Source organism: Anopheles coustani, chromosome 2 (genome assembly GCF_943734705.1).
Source record: "Anopheles coustani chromosome 2, idAnoCousDA_361_x.2, whole genome shotgun sequence".
In the NCBI taxonomy this organism is placed as follows: Eukaryota; Metazoa; Arthropoda; class Insecta; order Diptera; family Culicidae; genus Anopheles; species Anopheles coustani.
In genome coordinates this window covers 33853841-33872781 of record NC_071289.1, presented here as the reverse complement: position 1 = coordinate 33872781, position 18941 = coordinate 33853841, and the positions used below count along the sequence as shown (strand labels likewise).

Sequence of the window (18941 nt, the reverse complement as noted above, 5' to 3'; positions counted from 1 at the left end):
TTGAGAGAATGAATTGGGTCACGAACAACGAATAGTTCTGTAATTCAAGCAATTCAATTGTAATATACAGCCTAGCGATGGGTCGAATCGCTGTACGATTCGGAGAAGACGAGCTCACTCAGTTGTTGATGTTGGGAGTTCCTTGCTAATTTAAATTCGATTCATACACATATTTCAGCATTAAAGCCAAGCCACACTACAGACTTATTGGTACGAAAAATCTCATTTTATTAGGTTAACGAGAGTTAAAAAGCACTTAAGTGTTAAGTCGATCATGATATCAGTGATCAGGTGAGTGATCAGATATTCCCCACAACGGGTTGCAATTTGTTGCGATGAGACTTAACGTACGAAGAGGAAAGATTGGGTGCTGCGCTCCCGCGGTGTTTGCGTTATTAGACGACTAATCTTTGTGAAAAAAAGATGAATGAACCTAGAGTATAGTTTAGGTGCAAGGGTGTGTGTTGTGTGTGAATACATAAGTAATTTCCTCAAAAAGCAAATGCGAATCCGGGCGATACTCCGGGCGGCTATGCTTAACGATCGGCCGGAGTTCGGACATCGTCAATCTTGAGAATCATCTTCACGAGCTGCGTCGCAAGGACAATCTGTTGCTTTTTCGAGTGCAGCGATTCGATGACGTGATGGTCCTTCATGTCCGAGTTGCCCGTCAGCATACAGTCTACGCCCAATGTGGCACTGTTCTCCACACCCTGGCGAGACTTCAGCTCCGAGAGGGTTTCAATGGGCGGTAGACCGCTGTTCTCGGCCAGTGCGAGTGGGATCGACTCGAGCGCAACACTGAACGAACGGAACGCGTACTGCTCCAACGTGGACAGTTGATCGGCTTCACGGGCCACCGCCAGCGAGCAGCTGATTTCGGCCGCACCACCTCCGTACACAATACGCGAATCACGGATCAGTGAACGCACCACACACAGAGCGTCGTGAATGGAACGCTTCGCCTCGGCCGTGACCATCTGGTTGCCACCACGGATCAGCACGGTAACGGCACGCGTGTTCTTGCAGTCCTCGATGACCAGCATCTTGTCCTTGGTTGTACCGAAACTCAGCTCACGAACGAGACCCGCCGATCCGAGTTTGTCGGCGGACAACTCTTCGAACCGCGGCACAATACGACCACCGGTGGCGATGGCGATCAGTTCGATTTCCGGTCCACCCACCCAGCGGACGGCTGGAAGCTGCTGTTGCAGGAGCAGATGGTTCGCCTCATCATCGAAGCCCCACTGGCAGATGGCCAGAGTCGCGCCGGCATCCTTCACCTGCTTGACCATCTGCAGGAACTTCTCCTGCTCGTACTCGCGCAGCTTGCGGTAGTCATCGGCAGAGGTAACATCGAGCTTATGCTTAGTCTTCGGCTTCGGTGGCTCGAACGGGCAGGTGAGGATGGCCAGCTTAACATCCTTCAGTACCGTAGGCATCTGCGAGTGGCTCATAGTTTTGTCCACCACCACACCCTTCACCAGACAGGTATCCTCCATACGACCACCGACTTTGCACTCCAGCTTAATCAGCTCGAAGTTGACATCCTTCTTCTCCAGATCGGCCACGGTCAGCACCGCATCGACCGCGATCTCCGCCATCTGCCGGTGGCACTTATTAACAATCTTGCTTCCGAGTGTAGTCATAGCAACGCGGATCAGTGGTTCCTTGTTGTCACGCGACACCGGGAACGGCTGCGCAATCGTATCCAGATGCTTGACGGCACACTGGGCGGCCAGCTCGAAACCGTCGGCAATGCGAATCGGATGGATGCCCCGGTCGAGCAGAGATTCTGCCTGTTCGAGCAGTGCTCCGGCCAAAACGACCACTCCGGTCGTGCCATCGCCGATTTCGTCGTCCTGCGACTGACTCAGCTGAACCATTAGTTTGCCGATCTCGTGATCAACATCCATCAGCTTCAGGATAGTTGCACCGTCGTTAGTGACCGTGACCTCACCGTCTCCGCTGACCATCATCTTGTCCAGTCCCTTCGGTCCCAGCGATGATCGGATGATTGATGCAATCTGCTTCGCGGCTAAGATGTGACTCTGTGTGTAGGCGAGAGAACAAAAGTGAGGTTAGGTCGAATCGTCAATCCGGCTGTTTACGAATTCATAGTTTCGGCAATGAAAATTAACAGAAATGATGTTTAAACTAGGATACGACAAGAGTTTGATGGATGAATTGTAGAAATCATGTGTTTTTGCGATGAAACAATAGCTTTTCCAGCTCCTAACATGAAAAATGCCTCTCGAAGATTCGGTCAGCGAGGCGCAGCACCATCACACCCCACGGATGGTGGGGGTCACATCACATGCAAACTTACCTTGATCGCTTCATTGCCGGTCAGGCGCTTCTGGCTCTCCTGGTCACGGAGGACGATGAACGGTCGCCCGTATTCGTCACAGGCGAACGTTCCCGGTAAGGACATCATCTTTACGGGATTCGACGAATGAGTGCACTAGCCAACTGCACAAAGGGAAGAAAGTAGGCGATTGATGAATGAACAGATGAAGCTTTTTCCGAATTATCAATCGAAAGGACAAAAGAAACTTCCCACCTACCAAAGAAACAAATGAGTCACGCAGCTAGACGGAAAGAAAAAAGATCTTTTTCGATCCGGCACAAAACTCGAATGGCCGACTTAGAAAATCCTCGTGATATTTACGCCACTTGACGTTTTTAACAACCCGGTCGAGATGCGTTTATACTGCAATGTTGGAGAACGGGTTCACATGGTTAATGTGCGTCTACACGTTGCTGCGAAATCCCGCGACGTGCTTTTCTATGTGGGAATAAACAAAAGAATTGTGGTTAAGCTGCATTGTAAAACTCCAAGAACGATACCAATTATTATTTTAGTATGCTTTTAAGCTATTCTTATGGCTTTTTGAACGATTTTTCGTATAATTTATTGATGTGCATTCCGTACGTATATCAACTAAGAAGGCAGCATTGTGGTGCTCCATTCGGTGGCATAAACGTACTTGCTCAGCTCAATCAGTGTCACTTGACAGCTAGACAATTGCGTTTGCTGTTCTGTTCTGTGTTCAGAGTAAAATGGTTCGCGGTGGAAAATAGCGAAAGGAAAAACGGGTTTTCGTACATTCCACGCACGACTTCGACGGATTTGGTTGACCGGCACCATCGGATAGCGGCGTGGAACGCATTATTGAATTCGGTTTGTGTGGTACGCGCTTGTTTTTAGCCCCGACTGTGTTTCCGTGTCAAAAACCTTCTGCATTCGACTTCCATTCGTGAGAAGATTTGGATGTGGAGCCCCAAAGTACACTGCTGCGCTGATGGTTTTGTTACCGACCCGTGTGTGCTGTGTTGATTGTGATTTTGTTTTAAGTGCTGTTATTCTATTGTGTTCTGCTGCGGACGGTGTTGCCCTTGCGCTTAATGGTGGTCCCTTCTTACGGAAGTTAAAGTTTAATACGCACATCGTTTAGCTCATCCGCAGTTTCGGAGTGTAAGCTGGAGACAATCTCGTTTGCTAAATAATATACCACAAATGGCAAAATAATGCGTGCGCTTACTCTTCCCGTGCGGGATGTTTGCTTCCGTCTGTGCCAAGTGTTTTGCTTTCCACGGGGCTAGGGGTGTGTTCCCCCTCCCCGGGGTGGTGTGTACAGAATTGGAAACATCCTAGTTCGTCGAATGGAGTCGTTGGCCTTTGTTGTGTAGGGCGAAGCTCCCCTCAGGGCTGAACAGAAAAAAGAAATTCGTGGTGTACTTTGATCTATCGGAACGATATGATGATGGTTTTTGCATGAAGAAAAATTTTCGCAATCAAACATCGGTCAATCCTTGGAGCAAATAAAAGAACCTGCCATCGTCTGAAGCGTGAAAACAAATCCCCATTATTACGGTTGTAAAAAACTTTGTTTTTGTCAAAAAGAAAACTCATCCAGTGTAAGTGTTGATTAGGGAAAATGTTTCGCAACGAAGCTAGACGGTGGTAACCGGTACCACGACTGAATAAGGGAGATTTCCAAAAACGCCGCGATTACTGCGACCTTTTTCGCGCTGATCCACGAATTTTGGCTTGGAATTTATTAGAATTCGAGCGAATATGTTGGTATGATTTTGGTACCGTTTTCTTTTTTTTTCCTATACGAGAAACGAAAAGCGAAAACGAAAAGATCATGCTAACGCAGTAGCATCGGCACGAACACATCGTAGAGCGCCCCAACATCTTCATCCAGCAGCACCAGAAACGCCAGAATATCGTACGCACGCATACCACTTGGCATTCTTCGTTCGCCGGACGGAAGGAAGAAGGGTTTTTTTTTGGTCGAAAAAGGAAAACTTCTGCGCTCCCGCTGCGCTGCTTCCTGAAACGGACGTATTCGGGCGAAATTTTTGGACTCGTCCTTCCCGTTTCCTGTTCCTTCCCCCCTCGACCCAGTGTGTGTACGACGTCCGGATGTGTACGTGTGTGCGGAACGGCAAATAACAAAGCAGCCACATATCACTCTTGCACTCCGAGGGGAAAAGGTCAGTGGATTGCGAAACGATTTTTGGAAAGGAATTTTAAACCCGCTTCCGATGTTCTCCTCTTCTCCGCTGTTTCCTAGGGTTTTCCATCCATTTTTGGAGCTGGTTTTCCCACTGCTGCCAATGGTGATGAATTTTCTTCCACTCGAGGAGAGAGTGTTTGTGGCGGATAAATGCCACTCTTACCGCCGCCGGCTTCCGGGCCCGTGGTTCTCCACTTTTCCACCCGGCAATTCGGCGGCTGCTCGTCCTTAAATTCGTGCGTACGTGTGTACCCGGTCTGCTGGTGTTCGTATCTGCACGGGCGCCGCATCGGATCCTTTGAATCGGTCCGATATTTTGGTGTTGGTAACGTACGGCAGAAAAGGAAGCGACCCGAAAGGTGTCAATGAAATGTGGCTCGGGTTCCGAAATACGGTAACGTTGTTTTTCTTTGACGCAAACGTATCTTCCCTTCTGCTTTGAGTTGCAATTGAGCGGTCGACTGTTGCGAAAAGTGTTGGTTGTGTGACAAAATTAATGCAGTTTATCGGAGTTCAATCCTGGAAACCTTATACAGCCCCCATATTTATTGCTAACCATAGAAAGTTTTTTGCTCTTTTCATACTCCAAAAAGTGCTTGAATGGTGATCGGGGTTGAAAACAAACACGCACCCAGAACAGAAGCTCCACGTAATCATCGTTTTTGCTTGCCCATCGGAAAACACGGAAAAACGATTCAGTCATTTTCCGTAGCAAGCGTGCAGTCGAATGCGTACGTGCGTCTGTGTGTGAGTGGGCAGCGTTGCGGATGTGTGCGCGCCATTTTTTGGCAAAACCATCGGTATCCTCATCCTCGGCAGGATCCATTCTCCAGTGAGCCGGGCGAGGCGAGCGACACTGTGAAGTGAGCGAGCGAGCGAGCGATTGGGCTTGATTGTGTTTGTGCTGTGGTGCTCGTGTGCCGTGTCCTCGCCCCACGGTCGTTGGTCGTGTTTTCGTGCGCGGTGATTACGCTGCGGTTGCGATATTATCCTTCGTCGCCTGCCCGGCAAAATTTTCCGAGCCTGTCGCCGTGAGAAAGTGAGAGTGAACGTGGTGAGTAAGTGAGAGTGGAAAAGCTAGCGTGAGCCGTGCGAGCGCGCCTTCTCCTGCATTGTGGTGGAAAACTCCGGAAGTGAGTGATCGATTGGTGCGGCCGGCGTTGTGTCGTTCAGTTTCGGTCCTTCGCCATGGCAGGACCTCGCGGTCCGTCCTAGGATCCGGATCCGGTGATGTTGCGTTGCCGTGCGTCGATCAAGCGAGTGTAGATTCTTGGATTTCGCGAATCCATTTAGATGCACCTGTCCGGTTAATTTAAAAATTGATAGCAAAGCGTAACGTGAAATAATAATTACATCGATAAAATATTCTACCCAAAAGGAGTGCACGAATCAACCCAGAAGCACATCGAAAAAGAAAATAAAAGATCAAGTGTAAAAAAAATACATAAATTGAGGAAGCCAACACTCCTGATGCCCGGAGTGAGGCAGTTGCGAAAGCGAAGCGCAAAAAGGGAAATCCAACATGAAATAATCAAGTGCTAATCTCTGCTGATGAGCAACAATTGCGATCGTGATCCATCGAAACGTCTTCGTCTGCGCCACCACCGCGTTACGGATCGTTTCCGGTCGCTGCGCCTGTGAAGCCCGTGACCCGGAGCAAATTCAGCAATGACGCAGGCCATCTCGGCGGTTACGACTATTATTGCTCCTACCATCCCTTCTTCTTCTGCTACTACTACTACTTCTACTTCTACCGGCCCCGGACCGGGCACGACGAGGATCGTGATTGATCGTAAAGTGGCAAACCGTAGTGAAACGTTCGCCACCATGCGGAACAAACTTGGACGCCTTGGTGGTGGCGGTAGGATGCTCAGGGGGCCGCGATGCTGGTCGACGGTTTCACTGCTTTCAGCCGCCATGTTCCTGCTTCTGCTGCCCAGCTTCGGCGAGCACACTTTTGCCAAAGGTAGGTATATTGGGGTGTTGAACATTTGCTACGATTTTGGGGCAGACGATTTCTTTGGAGGGTTTTTTTAATAGTTTTAACAAACTCTTTACATGCTTTACGCTTGTAGGCAGAGAAATCATTCCTTAGAAGTTGGATTGAACAAAGAAGCCATTTCATGTTCAACAAGCTCCTTCAGCGAACCAACGCTTTGGTGCAGGGGTTTCGAATATGATCGAAGCGCCAGTGATGAATAATGATGACCGGGTCATGATCGATCTCCTTCCCTTTATGCCCACCGAAAGGGAAGAAGAAAAAAAATCACACACACACACACACCCCAAACCAGTTGGCTCCAGTTTTTCAACTCTTTTCCTTCATGCCGGTTCATTTTTTTCCATGCTTCCTTTCGCGTACACGATATTTTTAGCGATGACTATTTGACCATTCGCACGCTACAATGTGTCTATTTCCACCGATTGGACGTTGGATATTCCTGTACGGGTTGTTTTCTACTTTTTCCGTCTCAGCTAACATCTGCCCCATGCCCAACCGGCGGCATGCGTGTAGTTGGCACACACAATCTGTCAATCAGTTCGAAGAATGTTTGCTGCTTCGTTATTCATCATTAGGTGACATGCACTTTTTCCAATTATCTTGGGTTTTTTTTCTCCTCTGTACTCCAGCAAAAGGGAACGGAAAAGGCTGGCGCGCGGTGAGGCGCCTGTTTTTTCACACTCCTTGTGAGGGGTGCTTGCTCGCACTCCAGGTGGCCACGGATGGGTTGGCAAACGTTTTCGATACTATGTGTCGGCCTGGAGCGTGTAGTACTTGGGGTGTAAATACACCTTTAAAAAAACCGCCCTTCCCATGTTTTCCCAGTCAACCCCATCACTTATATCACGACGTGTGAGTGTTTGATTGTATGTGTTGAAGAACATTTCGTACCTCTTTTCATTAAACATCTACCATTTCTTTTTTCGGCGGTGATAAGCACACCGTCGTTTATCTTATCTTCACGTCATATATTTTTGTTCCCGCAAAAATTCGTCTCGTTACGTTGGAGAGGTCGGGTGGTATGGTATAGCTGTTAACCTGTGCGAATGGTTTTGCAATTACTCGAAATAAGCCTTATTTATAAGGCTAATAACAATGTTTTATTTCAATTCCGTGCGCGGAAACCAATGCTTATCTGCTCCGGTTTTAATTTTATGATGGGATAATAGAAATGGAATGAATTTTAAAAGGTTTTAAACATTTAGACTTAGCGCAGAGGGATAAGATTTAGTGCCGCACGATAATGCATTCACTTTCTTTCTCTCCCTCCTTCTACCGGTCCGCGGCTGGCACTTACTCATCATATTTGCAAATCACTCCCATCCCTCTTCCATACATACACACACACACGCTGGTGCATTTTGATGTGGTACTGCCTTTTGAAGAGAAGTAGTACACCAGAACCGGTAGATGATCGATCGAGACATGCAACGAAGATTGCCGGCCGGGACGAATGAACTGCAATGACCCAGTTCATGCACGATCCTTCCCCGTCCCGCCGGTTTTTCTCTATACCGGCCCCCGGGTCGATCTCCGCCCTTTCTTCAAGACGCGCTGGATCTTTGCTCGGATCTTACGGCATTCGCGTACTGTGTTGGTGGTGAGGGGACTAAATTTGCCTGCTTCCTCACGGCAAGCTGGCACCGAGTGTTTCGTATCCGCACGTGGTCGGACGGGACGGCGTGTAAACTTCGACTTCAACGCTGATGATGATCGGTGAGCGCGCCTTCGGTAATTGAAACGATCGTGTTCAATTGTTTTCAAACGAGTATGGTTCCATCTCCTCCGATTAGGTTTACTTTGACTTTTTTTTCTTCCTTGGTGTACCATCAGCGGTCATGTCGACCCATTACAGTTTTAGTAAACTTTTACCGATGACTGCTTGGGTTCTCAAACAATGGGGACGGTACGATCTCTGTTGAGTTTCGAACCTAAGACTGTCCCAGATCTCCCAGGTTTTTAACTATAAACCATTTTGAATGCAACTGTTGAATCTTGGTCTCTGTCACGCACTGTGTTTGAATTAAAACAAGGTACTTTCAGCCCTTGATGGGAAACAAAATATGTTTGGTTTTTTTGTTTTGGTAGTTTGTACAAAGTTTGATAAAAATAACCAGTTCCTAAATGCAGATGAACTTAATTGAAAAAAAAAATGACAATCTGATAATTCTTCAAAAAGTAACTTTTTCGTAAAGCTGTGTTGCGAAGGGTCTCGCAGTTATTTTTTTATTTGGACAGAACTTTTAACACAACTCAGCACCTGGAAGTTTTGGAATTTTTCGGAACAAGTTTTTGAATATTTTGAATTAAAAATTCAATTGAGGTATTGAGGGTATAGATTTCTGCCCGAAGAATTTTTATCACCACTACGCTTGTCCTCAATAAGATCTAACCAAGCTGGATCATCAGTTTTCAACGCGGCTAAGAAGATAACAACCCGCCTAGACGGTGATCGGTCGAAAACAAGCTGCATGGGAAAAATAAAACATGTCTAGACTCGCGAAAGCAAACGGAACACCCTGGTTGTGTCTTCTTGCTCCCTCGCGTCTTAGACTCACCCCTCGTTTGGCCGATCGAAAAGGTCGCTACATTCCACTTGGACCTACCCCCTTCCCGGGCGCCGCCGCCGCTCTAGCCAAGACGCCGATCACCAAACCCTACCAAACATGCAAATGCTGCAACTTTTGTTCAATTCGTCGCCCCGCGCCTGAAGCGGGCGAGAAGGTGGTGGAAATCGCCGTCCAAATGGGAAACAGGTTTTTGGCAGACGGCAGTTGTCTGGTCGATCGGGTCTTTGGACGGCGGTCCCCGGAGTTGTCTTCGCCGTTACCTTCATCGTCTAGCGGAGAGCTCGTCCGCATACACTATATAGGCTTTCGTGTCTTTGGCGGCGCGACGATCGCGCCTAGACCGGCTTCGAAGCCGCGTGCGCATTTCAGACACTTTGACGGCGTTCCCTCTTAGCCGTGGATTAAATCGATAGAGTAAGTTAGTGAAAGAGAGAACACACTGCATACACACAGACGATGTTGCGTGCGGGAAAGGGGAAGGACCACGACCTAAGCTTGAGGAAATCTTGAGAAAACTGTCTAGCAACTTGGCAGACAATCGACGCACCGGGTCTCACGGAGGGAGATGGAGGTCGAGGTCTGACGAGGAGATTCTCTCATGCACTGTTGAACCAGCTGTACAGTTGGTTCGTTTGCCAACCGTCTAGGCGTGTTAACTGGGGCCCAATTTATTGTCGTCGGTCGGATGAAATTGTTTTCGTCTTCGGAACTGGAATCGCAATCTCGGATGGGGAGTGCCTGAGTGTGTGCGAGAAAAAGGAACACATACGCTTGCATGTTTCGGCAAGAGCGTCACTCCACATTCCAAACGGTGTGAATCTTAACAGTTGGTGGAAGTGTAAAGCGATTGCATATTATTCCATGACCTGGAATGTTCGTTTCAGCGACAACATCGCGTCGGATCAGTTAAAAAAAAGAATGCAAACAAGCTTAAACCCCACATTATGATGGACACAGTTCGAATTTAAATTATTCTTTAAGTAGACGAATAATTTAACGACGCTTCCTCGAGTTCGAAGTGACTAATCTTCTCCGCAAGACGCGACAACATTGTCTCGTCCAAGTTTCCGAGGACCTGAGGGTTTGGTGTGTGTGTGGATTGGTGGGTGGTGCTAGACCTCGGAGGTCGTCAATACAGTTTGACGGATTGTTTATGCATCCTCTAGCCGGTTACGAGCCGGCGGATCAACGAACGCGCGCGCCCCGACGTTCGGTGGCGAAAATTGGGGTCGCCGGTGTTTGCGCAAAGTCTGCGCAACGATGATGGATGATGTTGGTGAAACGGGAGCCTGCTCCACCCCCCGCACCGTTCCTGTTCCTCCGCTCAGCTCTTGGTAGTAATTGGAAAGTGATTATTTTAAACATTTGCTTTTCATTATTGTAATCCACGCTCGGAGGGAATATTTTAATATTTCCCCCTCCCAAGTCAGGATGGAATTAATTTCATATTTTTTCAGCTAAATGTTAATGTAAATCTTGAGCAATGTTTTCGACTTGAACTATCTGTCGATTAACAACCTGTGTTGTGTAATGCACACGCTAAATTCGAAGGGGATCGATATTGTACCCTTCCGTTTGCTTGCAGCCTCGGCGCCAAGCACATTGCCGTGGGTTTAATTTCAAGGATTACATCCACTTGTTTGTGCCAACAAGACAGCGAGGCAGAAACCGCCGACATTGGACTGTCGTACTGTAGTGATTTACAAATGAGTCATTTTAAAACCAAGTATCGGATTTCTTTATTGATTGCTCATAACTGAGGCAAGTTTGTTTCCGTTTATTTGTTTCTAGGTTCAGATTCATGAATCTTTGCTTTAAATTTAAGATTCATGAATCTTTGAAAGAAAGATTCACTAATCCCAAAGATTAATAATTGTTTGAAAGAAAAGCCACGGATATAAAAATTGTTGCCATCTTTCTATTTCAAGATTTATTAATGGTTCGTCAAAGATTCATTAAGATTCATCAAAGTGGAAGATTGAAGAATCATGAATCATTCGGAATGAATTTATGGGTAAAGCTTCATATGAATGAATCTCGTCAAAAGATGCATAAGTTAAAACTCTACATTCTGCTAGAAGTTTTCGTAAGTTGCTCGAAAAAGCTATGCTTCACCACAGTTAATATTGATCGTTCAATTTGATCTGTTTCCACTTTCTCCGCACAGAAGAAGCTCCGAAGCAAGAGACCGTGCATAATGTTTTAACCGTCGGGTGGTAGATTGATACTAATAACTTCTAATTAATCTGCAACCAATTACGTTTGCGATTGCATTCCATTTGTGTGGATCCACCTCCGCCGGACGCCGGTTACGATTGCTGGCTTTCCACCCGCGCGAACCTGAAAAGACCACACACACACACACACACCCACATTAATCCATTACTTCGTGTGGACGCCCTACGAGACCGTCTCTAACGAGCCACCATGTCGATGCACCATGTCGATGCAAATCAATTAAGTCCGCCCGGTTTCGCCACCCTCCCACCCCGCATCATCCACCCACTCGTTACGGTGTTTCGTTCCCCATTTTCTTTTCTTCCCGCTCATTGAGTCATCAATCGAAAGCAATCACGAACAAATCGTCTTGACGCGTTGGTGTCGGGCGGTGGAAATGCGCACGGGATGATCCTTTCCGTCCCCGTCACTGCTCTCCTTGTTCTCCTGTTACTTGCCTCGGGTTGTCTCCGGTAGAAAAACCTTCCGTTGCCCGACGGGTTTCTTTACGGTTCATATTTCCTTCGCAAATCGAGTAATTTACTCGCAGTACGTGCCAAAAATGGGTGCGGCAGTAGCGAAAGACGGTGGGCAGCTGCACCATAGCTCCACCTCTCGTCGGGTAGGGTGGGTTTTAAGTGCGTTAATCTTATGATTTGCTTTGCTTCCTCATGTTGCTCTTAATGCTGCCCGATGATGAGCGTTACAGATTTGTAGCACATTTATCGGACCATTATGCGTGTGGGTGTGGGTTTGTGCCCCCCCTCCCACCGCTCCAGGAGGCGTAGAAACAACGGAATGCAAACCACTCTCCCTCGCTTGACCACGGATAACGATCATATGTCGTTGTGCTAATTTAATCTGCCACAGTTCATGAACCACCATGGCTATGTATGGTGGCATAAGGTCTTTTCTCTTGTGCATCACTGCATCGTGTGGTGTTGAGGAAACATATTCTGAGGAGCGATTCACTTCTTCCATGTTCATCACAACTTGCTTGTTTTATAATGCAACTATACTTTTTTGTTCTCATCATTACATGTTTTATCATGATATTATGAACTGTACAATTAATACATTGGCTGCCAAGCGATTTTAGCACACTTTTTTTGTTGAATTCTTTGTTGATAAAATTTGTCTATAACATTTATTCTCGGAAATCGACGATTTTCAAAGGCTGAGTAAAGACTCCGCTCCCCAAAGAATTAGTTTTTAATATTACTACTATTAGTGTTTTAGTTGCAACTACTGCTATTAATGTTTATGTTGCATTTTCATTTATTTATGAGACGAAACGAATATTTTAGAACTAATGACAGCGGGCTATCAAAAATGATAGTCATGGCAGTCAACTTGTTAAAACAGAAAAATGTATAGGTTGATAGTCGTGATACTGTACAAAAAATATACATTTCTAGCATGATTGTTGAAGAAATTTTTGAAATCATTACGATAAATAATTTTGCTGAGAACAAAATCAACTAAGGCGAACACAAACTGTATCGTTGTTTTGTTCAATGTTCCCGTACAAAACAGGGAGAAAAGGTATCAATATCGAGTGTTGTGCGTTTATTTGTTTCCATAAAGCAGCAGCACAAGGGGCCAACCCTTCCAGTAAAGTACGAACCTTTTCGCACAAACCCGCGTATCGCGCTCTGGTGGAGCGTTTGCTATTTTAATTACCCACGTGTTCTTGCTACTTTCGACCGGTGCACTGACTGCAGCAGAGGAGAGAGACTCATTAGTGAAAAAGCAAATCATAACTGCACCCACCGCGGCAAAGCACGGCCAAAGGGTGCGAAAGAGTGCGGAAAGATATGCGAACGAAAACCAAAAATAAACAAATCCCCAACCATAACATCATGAAGGTATTCCCGTAACTATCAAATTATAAGCCAAACTAATTGAAACAATTGCTGGCCGAGCGGAATGGGTTTATGTTTATGAGTGTGATTGTGTGTTTGTGGTTATTGCTTAATTCGAGTATATTTTGCTGCATAATTAAAGAGCGGAGTATTTGTTTCACTTTATTGATATCCAAATAAATTTCCAACTGAATATACATTTTTTGCGAATGTTTTAACGTCCAATGTTTATTTATGGGAAGGCTATTTATGGAGCCCTTGATCGTGCGATTTGTAGGAAACCCTTTTTTCGGTCGTAAACTCCTCAACGAACGCGTATCTACATTTAACACCGCCAAAGGGGCTGTGTATGGTGGAGAAAAATCACACGCTGCGCCGGTGTGTGCGATCAACCAGAAGGAAAAGCCTCACGATTTTCCTTCCCCGATCCGAGCCACTGGTGCCTTCCTGCGCGATGTTGGCTGCTCGTTGTCGCTCCTAGCAAACGTGAACGTACAATTAACAACCTCTTACTGTCTATGGTCAGCGTTCCACGACCACCGGGCAAAAGGGGGAGGGTAGTGGAAGGAAGAACAACAACCCAGAGAGGGGAGGGATGGACGAGCCCTACTACTCGATGGCGTTGCGTTGTGTCGAATCCAACCGATAACAGAACCCCGTGTTGATGGAATGATTGATTACGTGCGTGTGTAGTACGCTCCGGGAAACAAGTTTTCCCTCCTATACCACCCGTCCCCTCAACGGCTCCTCTCTCTAAAACAGCGATGGGAAGTGCAGTTGCAGTCGGGTGGAAAATACATTTTACTTTTTCGATGCGTTTTACTATGGATTCAAAGGAAGAAGAAAATAAAATAGCCGATCAAAGTACCGGAAAAAGGAAACGATGGAAGTGGAAACATTGTTCCGAAGGTTGTAATCTCAGCTTTAGTTCAATTCGTTTTTACACATAAAGTGTAACTCGAATCGGGTGCAATAAATCATCGTTTCGGGTGAAGGATGCTGCGCACGCGAACGCACACTCGTGAAATGTGCATCCAAATCCATTTTCCTTTTTCCTTTTTCCTTTTGCTTGTAGCGTCTGTTAATCACTATCTCCAATTCTGTCAATCATTCTACCGCTTTTCGTGTTCGTCTTTATGTTACACTTTCAATCGAAGACTGCGAGCGCTGCTGTTCGCCACTAATTGGCAAAACGCACACCCTGCACCAAAGTAACACCGTTCTCATTTGTGGTAATTGAAAACCCACCATCAGCCCATTGTTGTTCCGTTCCGGGGGGGAAATTAGGTTCAGGTGGCTGCTGTTTTTATACAACTCCTTGTTTTTTTAACATAGCATATTTCCCCAAACGTCACGAGCACGCGGGTAATAAGTGATTGATTGAGTCTCGAGCAAATCAGCATTGATATTTTGAGTGGCTCTGCACAACAACGAACACCACCAACGATGTAAGTAGGAGGTTTTACATCGTCTCGTGAAGTCGTTAATTGATTTCATTTCTCACGCCTTTTCATCGTCTTTCTCTTCCCTCTCTCTAATTGGTCGAAGAATTAATGCAACCGGGTGTATGTGTGTGTGTATGTGTGTGCGTGCCTTAGTAAGCCTGTGTTTAGCAAAGCGGTCGATCCTTGTTCCTTGAAAAACGCTTGTTTTGCCGCCAGTAATGTTCAACTACCTCCCGAGTGGTTTCGTTTATTGATTTCTTTCGTGCCTGTATGGCGCAACTGGTGGGTAACCTCGGTGGGGGAGGGTAGGAAGAAGAGGAGAGGGTGGCAAAAATTGACATACCAATTGGCAGCCGGAGAAAGCATCGCCTAATGGTCTCGGTTTAGATACTCTGCCGCTGAGGTGTGGAAGAATGGAGCTACAAGCTTTTCGTTCGCCAACGGGTTGACGTACTGTTGAGCCTGGTTCTGATGGAAATGGTTTCGGTTTTCTTCCCGATACCCCTTTTCCGATGTGTTTCCCATCGTTGATCGCATTATGCCCCGGTGTGGCAGACCGGTTCCTAATAAAAAACCAACCTCCGAAGGCAGGGGCCGGATCGACCGGTTGCATAAAAGATGGAAGTTAATTTGATGTTACTCGCTCCGGTCCTTTCTATTTGCTAAAACCAATGTCAAATTCGAGATACAATTTTAGGAAAAAGAAAGCCAACCGAAGGGAAAAACCTGGACTAATCTCCTTCATATATGGTGGTGGTGGCTCAAATATGGTCTTAAAAAACGAAACAAAAATCTTCTCCAATCGTCTCTCACCGAAAGTCGGAAGGCACAACACCGCAACAAATCAACCTCTCACAAATTTGTTTGTCCCCCAGAGACATCAACCCTTGTCCGACCGGCGTTGGCGTCGTCGCCGGCTGTCGGCTGGATTCATTTCATTTTCATTTGATCGGAGCGGCGCTTGTTTTTGCTAGTTTTTCTTTCTCCGAGCATCGTTTCGATTTTCCCTCGCCTTCGGTTGCCAAGGGGGGTTTGCTTCCTTCTAATCTCATTTTTGGGAATTGGAGAAGGGAGTTCGGTCCTTCGGTCCCGACGCAGAGAAGATCGGTAACGAAAAGAGCGCCCAAACGCCGGCCAAGGACACACGGAAGGATGTCCGTCTCCGAAGCGAACCGAATAGCGGAAGGAGGAAAGATGTCCTTAAATCATTAAGCAGACAAACATGGGCCACACTTAATGGCGCCGATAGAGGGGCGGTACAGCGATAGGGGAGAAGAAGGAAGAAAATATGGGTGCCTGAAGGAAAAACAACGAGCCAGAATCCCCCCGAGTCGGGAGCGTTCGATACGGTCAAGTTTGTTAGCTTCAGCTGTCAGATTGTTGCTTTTCTTTCTTCCTTTTCGGGGGTTTTTTCGGGAGCTTTCTTCAGTATTACGTAATTTCCTTCCGCCACTCTTGGGAACTCGGAGGCTTTTTTTGTTTCGTTGTATCGGCAATTGTGTTCCCTTTTTCCGTCTCCATTCCGGAGAGAGGTTTTTTCGCCTCTTTTTCTTTCGATAAGCTCATTTCTCTGCCTATATCAAAGTGGACTTCTCGGTTGCGAAAGGAAGGACGAGTTCATCGTACCCTCGGTCTTACAATTTACCACTTTGGTGCTGTTAGTTCGATATTTCGTCGCTGGTGTTGTGCTTTTCCCTTGAGCAATCTGTTTCCACTTTTCTTTTGCATGTTCTTATTACGTTTGCTCAGTTTTCCACATGGTAGTTTGATTTGTTTGTTTTGTTTTTTACACATGGTTTGTAAAATGAAATATATAACATCATTTTTCGAAAGCAAAAATACACGACTCCATCAAGAGTGGAGCATTATCATTATGCCTGTCTGGAGTAGGCATGTTTCTCGGTTCTGCTCGGGCTTCCGCCATCCTTGTGGCGTCGTTTTGAGTTTGAGTTAAAAGAAAACGTCTGCCGTTTTGCTTCCCATCGCCAGCTGTCATATCCTGGCGAGCGGCTCAACAGACTCCAATCGTTGCCCAACGTGCGTATGTGTGCGTGTGGCGTTTATGCGTACGCCCCAGTGCGTTCCTTCCGTCCTCCCTTCTCCCTCTCAAACACCCTCGCCCAAAGAAAGGGGAGACGACAAGATGACGGATGACGTTTGTGAAAGGTCATTTCCCTTTTATTGCCGCTCGGTCTCCGGGCGCGATGGGTGACGATGACGTCGTGCTTCCTACGTTTTCCCTTCCTTATGCGGGGGCGGTTCCCCTTCCAACAATCATACGGGGGCGGTTTTATTTTCCTTTCCTTTTCCTTTTCCCAGCATCCCTCGAGCCCTTCGTCACTGTATGTGACCCCGAGGAAAAGCCTTTTTTTTATTTTCGTTTGTTTTGTGCAGTGCGTATCTCACTTCCCCCTCCCTCCCTATTTTTCTCTCTCTTATTCTCTCTCTCATTCTAACTTTCTCTTCCTCTTTCCGTTAACCTTTCCTTGGCGTATTTTCACCACTACTGGTCTCTGCATTCTGGGTGAACGTGGAAGGAAACGCGAGGTGATTCTGCTGCCGTTTGGGACTGTCTCGGTCTGACTCTTTTTTCCGAGTGTTTCTATATCCCCTTCCCCCCAAAGATAGTGCGTTCGAATAAATTGCTCGAGACGAGTATGTCTGGGCACAGTTTGTGAAACGGAAATCATTTTACGGATTGCGTTGCGTAAATTTTCTATTGCCAACAAAAACCTGACACAATTTTCATCAATTTCAATTGCCCGGATGTACTGAGGAATAGATTTTAAGTAAAATTAATATTACTGTTATATGGATCTTGAACAATTTTAAATAGAACGCCTTCCCGAATCACTAAAAGAACTTTTTCCCGTAAAAATACAATACAAAATGGCTCTGCTCGGAATAGAGCAGACTTGCATAATTCTAGATCACTGCCACAAAAAATCGATAAATCTCAGCCCGCCCTCGTGCACGGTGTATGCAATCCTCTCCTAATTATTCTGTACGTACTGTGCCATACCACATGCTTCATGCGCAAATCATTTGCGCTCGTACGCTGAAATGATGGAGAAATAATTGCTCCCGTGTATAAACAACCGGCCGTACCAACCGGCAGCCTCTTCCGGTGCTGAAGAACAGTGTGCGGGTGTAGGTTTGTCTTCGTGCCACCGATTACGCTACAAACGTTGCAGTTGTACGCATCCGAGTGTACGCCGCCTTCCTTGCCGTATCGTACGCGAGATGAAGTGCACTACAGAAACATAAAAAAAATGGGAAAACACGGCTTCCGTTAGCAAACGGAGTTTTTCTTTCTACCACGGCGTGAATGAAAGTGCGGGTGGATCATTCGGGGTTGTGGTTTGAATGCTTTTTTCACCGTCGCAACCATTTTTTCCCTCCCTCGAGAAGCAATAGCAAACCGGCGTAAGGCATCCCGGAAAAGCTTCCGCCTCACGACTCGCGGTGCCAATGGAGACGCCCAGTACCTCACGTCGTACTAGGGGTTGGTTTTTCGTTTTCAATTTTTTCGAACAAATTTCCACACGCAACTTGCTTAACGGTGCCGGCCACCACGAAGAGTCGCAGCCTCGCAGCCATCGTATCCGTGTCTTTGTTCGATTTATCATAAAGAGGAATGAACGGCAAGCGAATCTATTTCGACGGATTGATAGGCGGCTCTCTGGAAGCGTGGGTGGCGTTGGTGTCTGGCTGTAGTCCCTTTGCCTGGTGTTCGGTTTTTCTTTATTTATTTTTTTTGTTTCGAGCAAGCAAGGGTTGCATGTGTGCCCTTCGTTTGGAATATAACGACGAGGTTAGCACCTTTCGCGCTTCTCACAAGCGCACACGACTGAAAGCTTTCCCACTCGAACCCTCCTGGGAAATGGAAAATTAATTATTCTTCTTCGACTGGAGCTGCTGGAGCTGGAGCTGGAGGTGCTTGTCTGCTGGATGGGACGCAGCTTCAAAAGTTCATTATCCTCTTTATGATTTCCGGTTCCATTGCGTGGTCATTTTCCGGACGACGGAGCGCCGGTCCAATATTTAACCGGTGAGGAAATATTGCCAGTGGTCACGACTTTGAAATATTAAGCGTCGTTTTGCATGTTAATTTATCATCAAACCCACGATTAACTAATTTTGTCAGACGGAAAACATTGTTTGATATTTTGCAAAAAAAGTGTATATTTTAAATAATAAATAAAAAGATAGTAATAAACAATGTTGAAAGGATAAGTCATATGAAAAGATTTAATTATATAATATGATAAACAACCAAAACCAAACCAGTGGTAGTTGTTCATTCAGGGCCT

General features: G+C 46.4%; 2 protein-coding genes across 3 annotated transcripts in view; one reads left to right on the top strand and one right to left on the bottom strand.

Annotated features, from left to right (window-relative positions):
• Positions 1-204: 204 nt before the first annotated feature.
• On the bottom strand, positions 205-2663 carry LOC131267661 (T-complex protein 1 subunit epsilon). The gene is made up of 3 exons (XM_058270590.1): positions 2568-2663; positions 2330-2472; positions 205-2051 (listed from the first exon to the last, which is right to left on the bottom strand). The coding sequence occupies exons 2-3, from the start codon at positions 2435-2437 to the stop codon at positions 537-539; spliced, it is 1623 nt and encodes a 540-aa protein (XP_058126573.1). The 5' UTR covers positions 2438-2472; positions 2568-2663; the 3' UTR covers positions 205-536.
• Positions 2664-3078: 415 nt separating this feature from the next.
• The window catches only part of LOC131266813 (TGF-beta receptor type-1), a 70685-nt gene continuing 54822 nt past the window's right edge, over positions 3079-18941 (top strand). For both annotated transcript variants that reach the window (XM_058269460.1, XM_058269459.1), the window contains exons 1-3: positions 3079-3193; positions 5123-5583; positions 5908-6495. In XM_058269460.1, the coding sequence (XP_058125443.1) occupies positions 6198-6495 (298 nt within the window). In that variant the 5' untranslated portion in view covers positions 3079-3193; positions 5123-5583; positions 5908-6197. The remainder of the gene's footprint in view (positions 3194-5122; positions 5584-5907; positions 6496-18941) is intronic.

What these genes read in the sequence shown, in the direction of transcription:
- LOC131267661 (XM_058270590.1), bottom strand. Translation starts at nt 2,437, where the DNA reads ATGATGTCCTTACCGGGAACGTTCGCCTGTGACGAATACGGGCGACCG. An exon ending in CCGGCAATGAAGCGATCAAG is followed by an intron (nt 2,052 to 2,329) that starts GTAAGTTTGCAT and finishes GCCTACACACAG; the next exon opens with AGTCACATCTTAGCCGCGAA.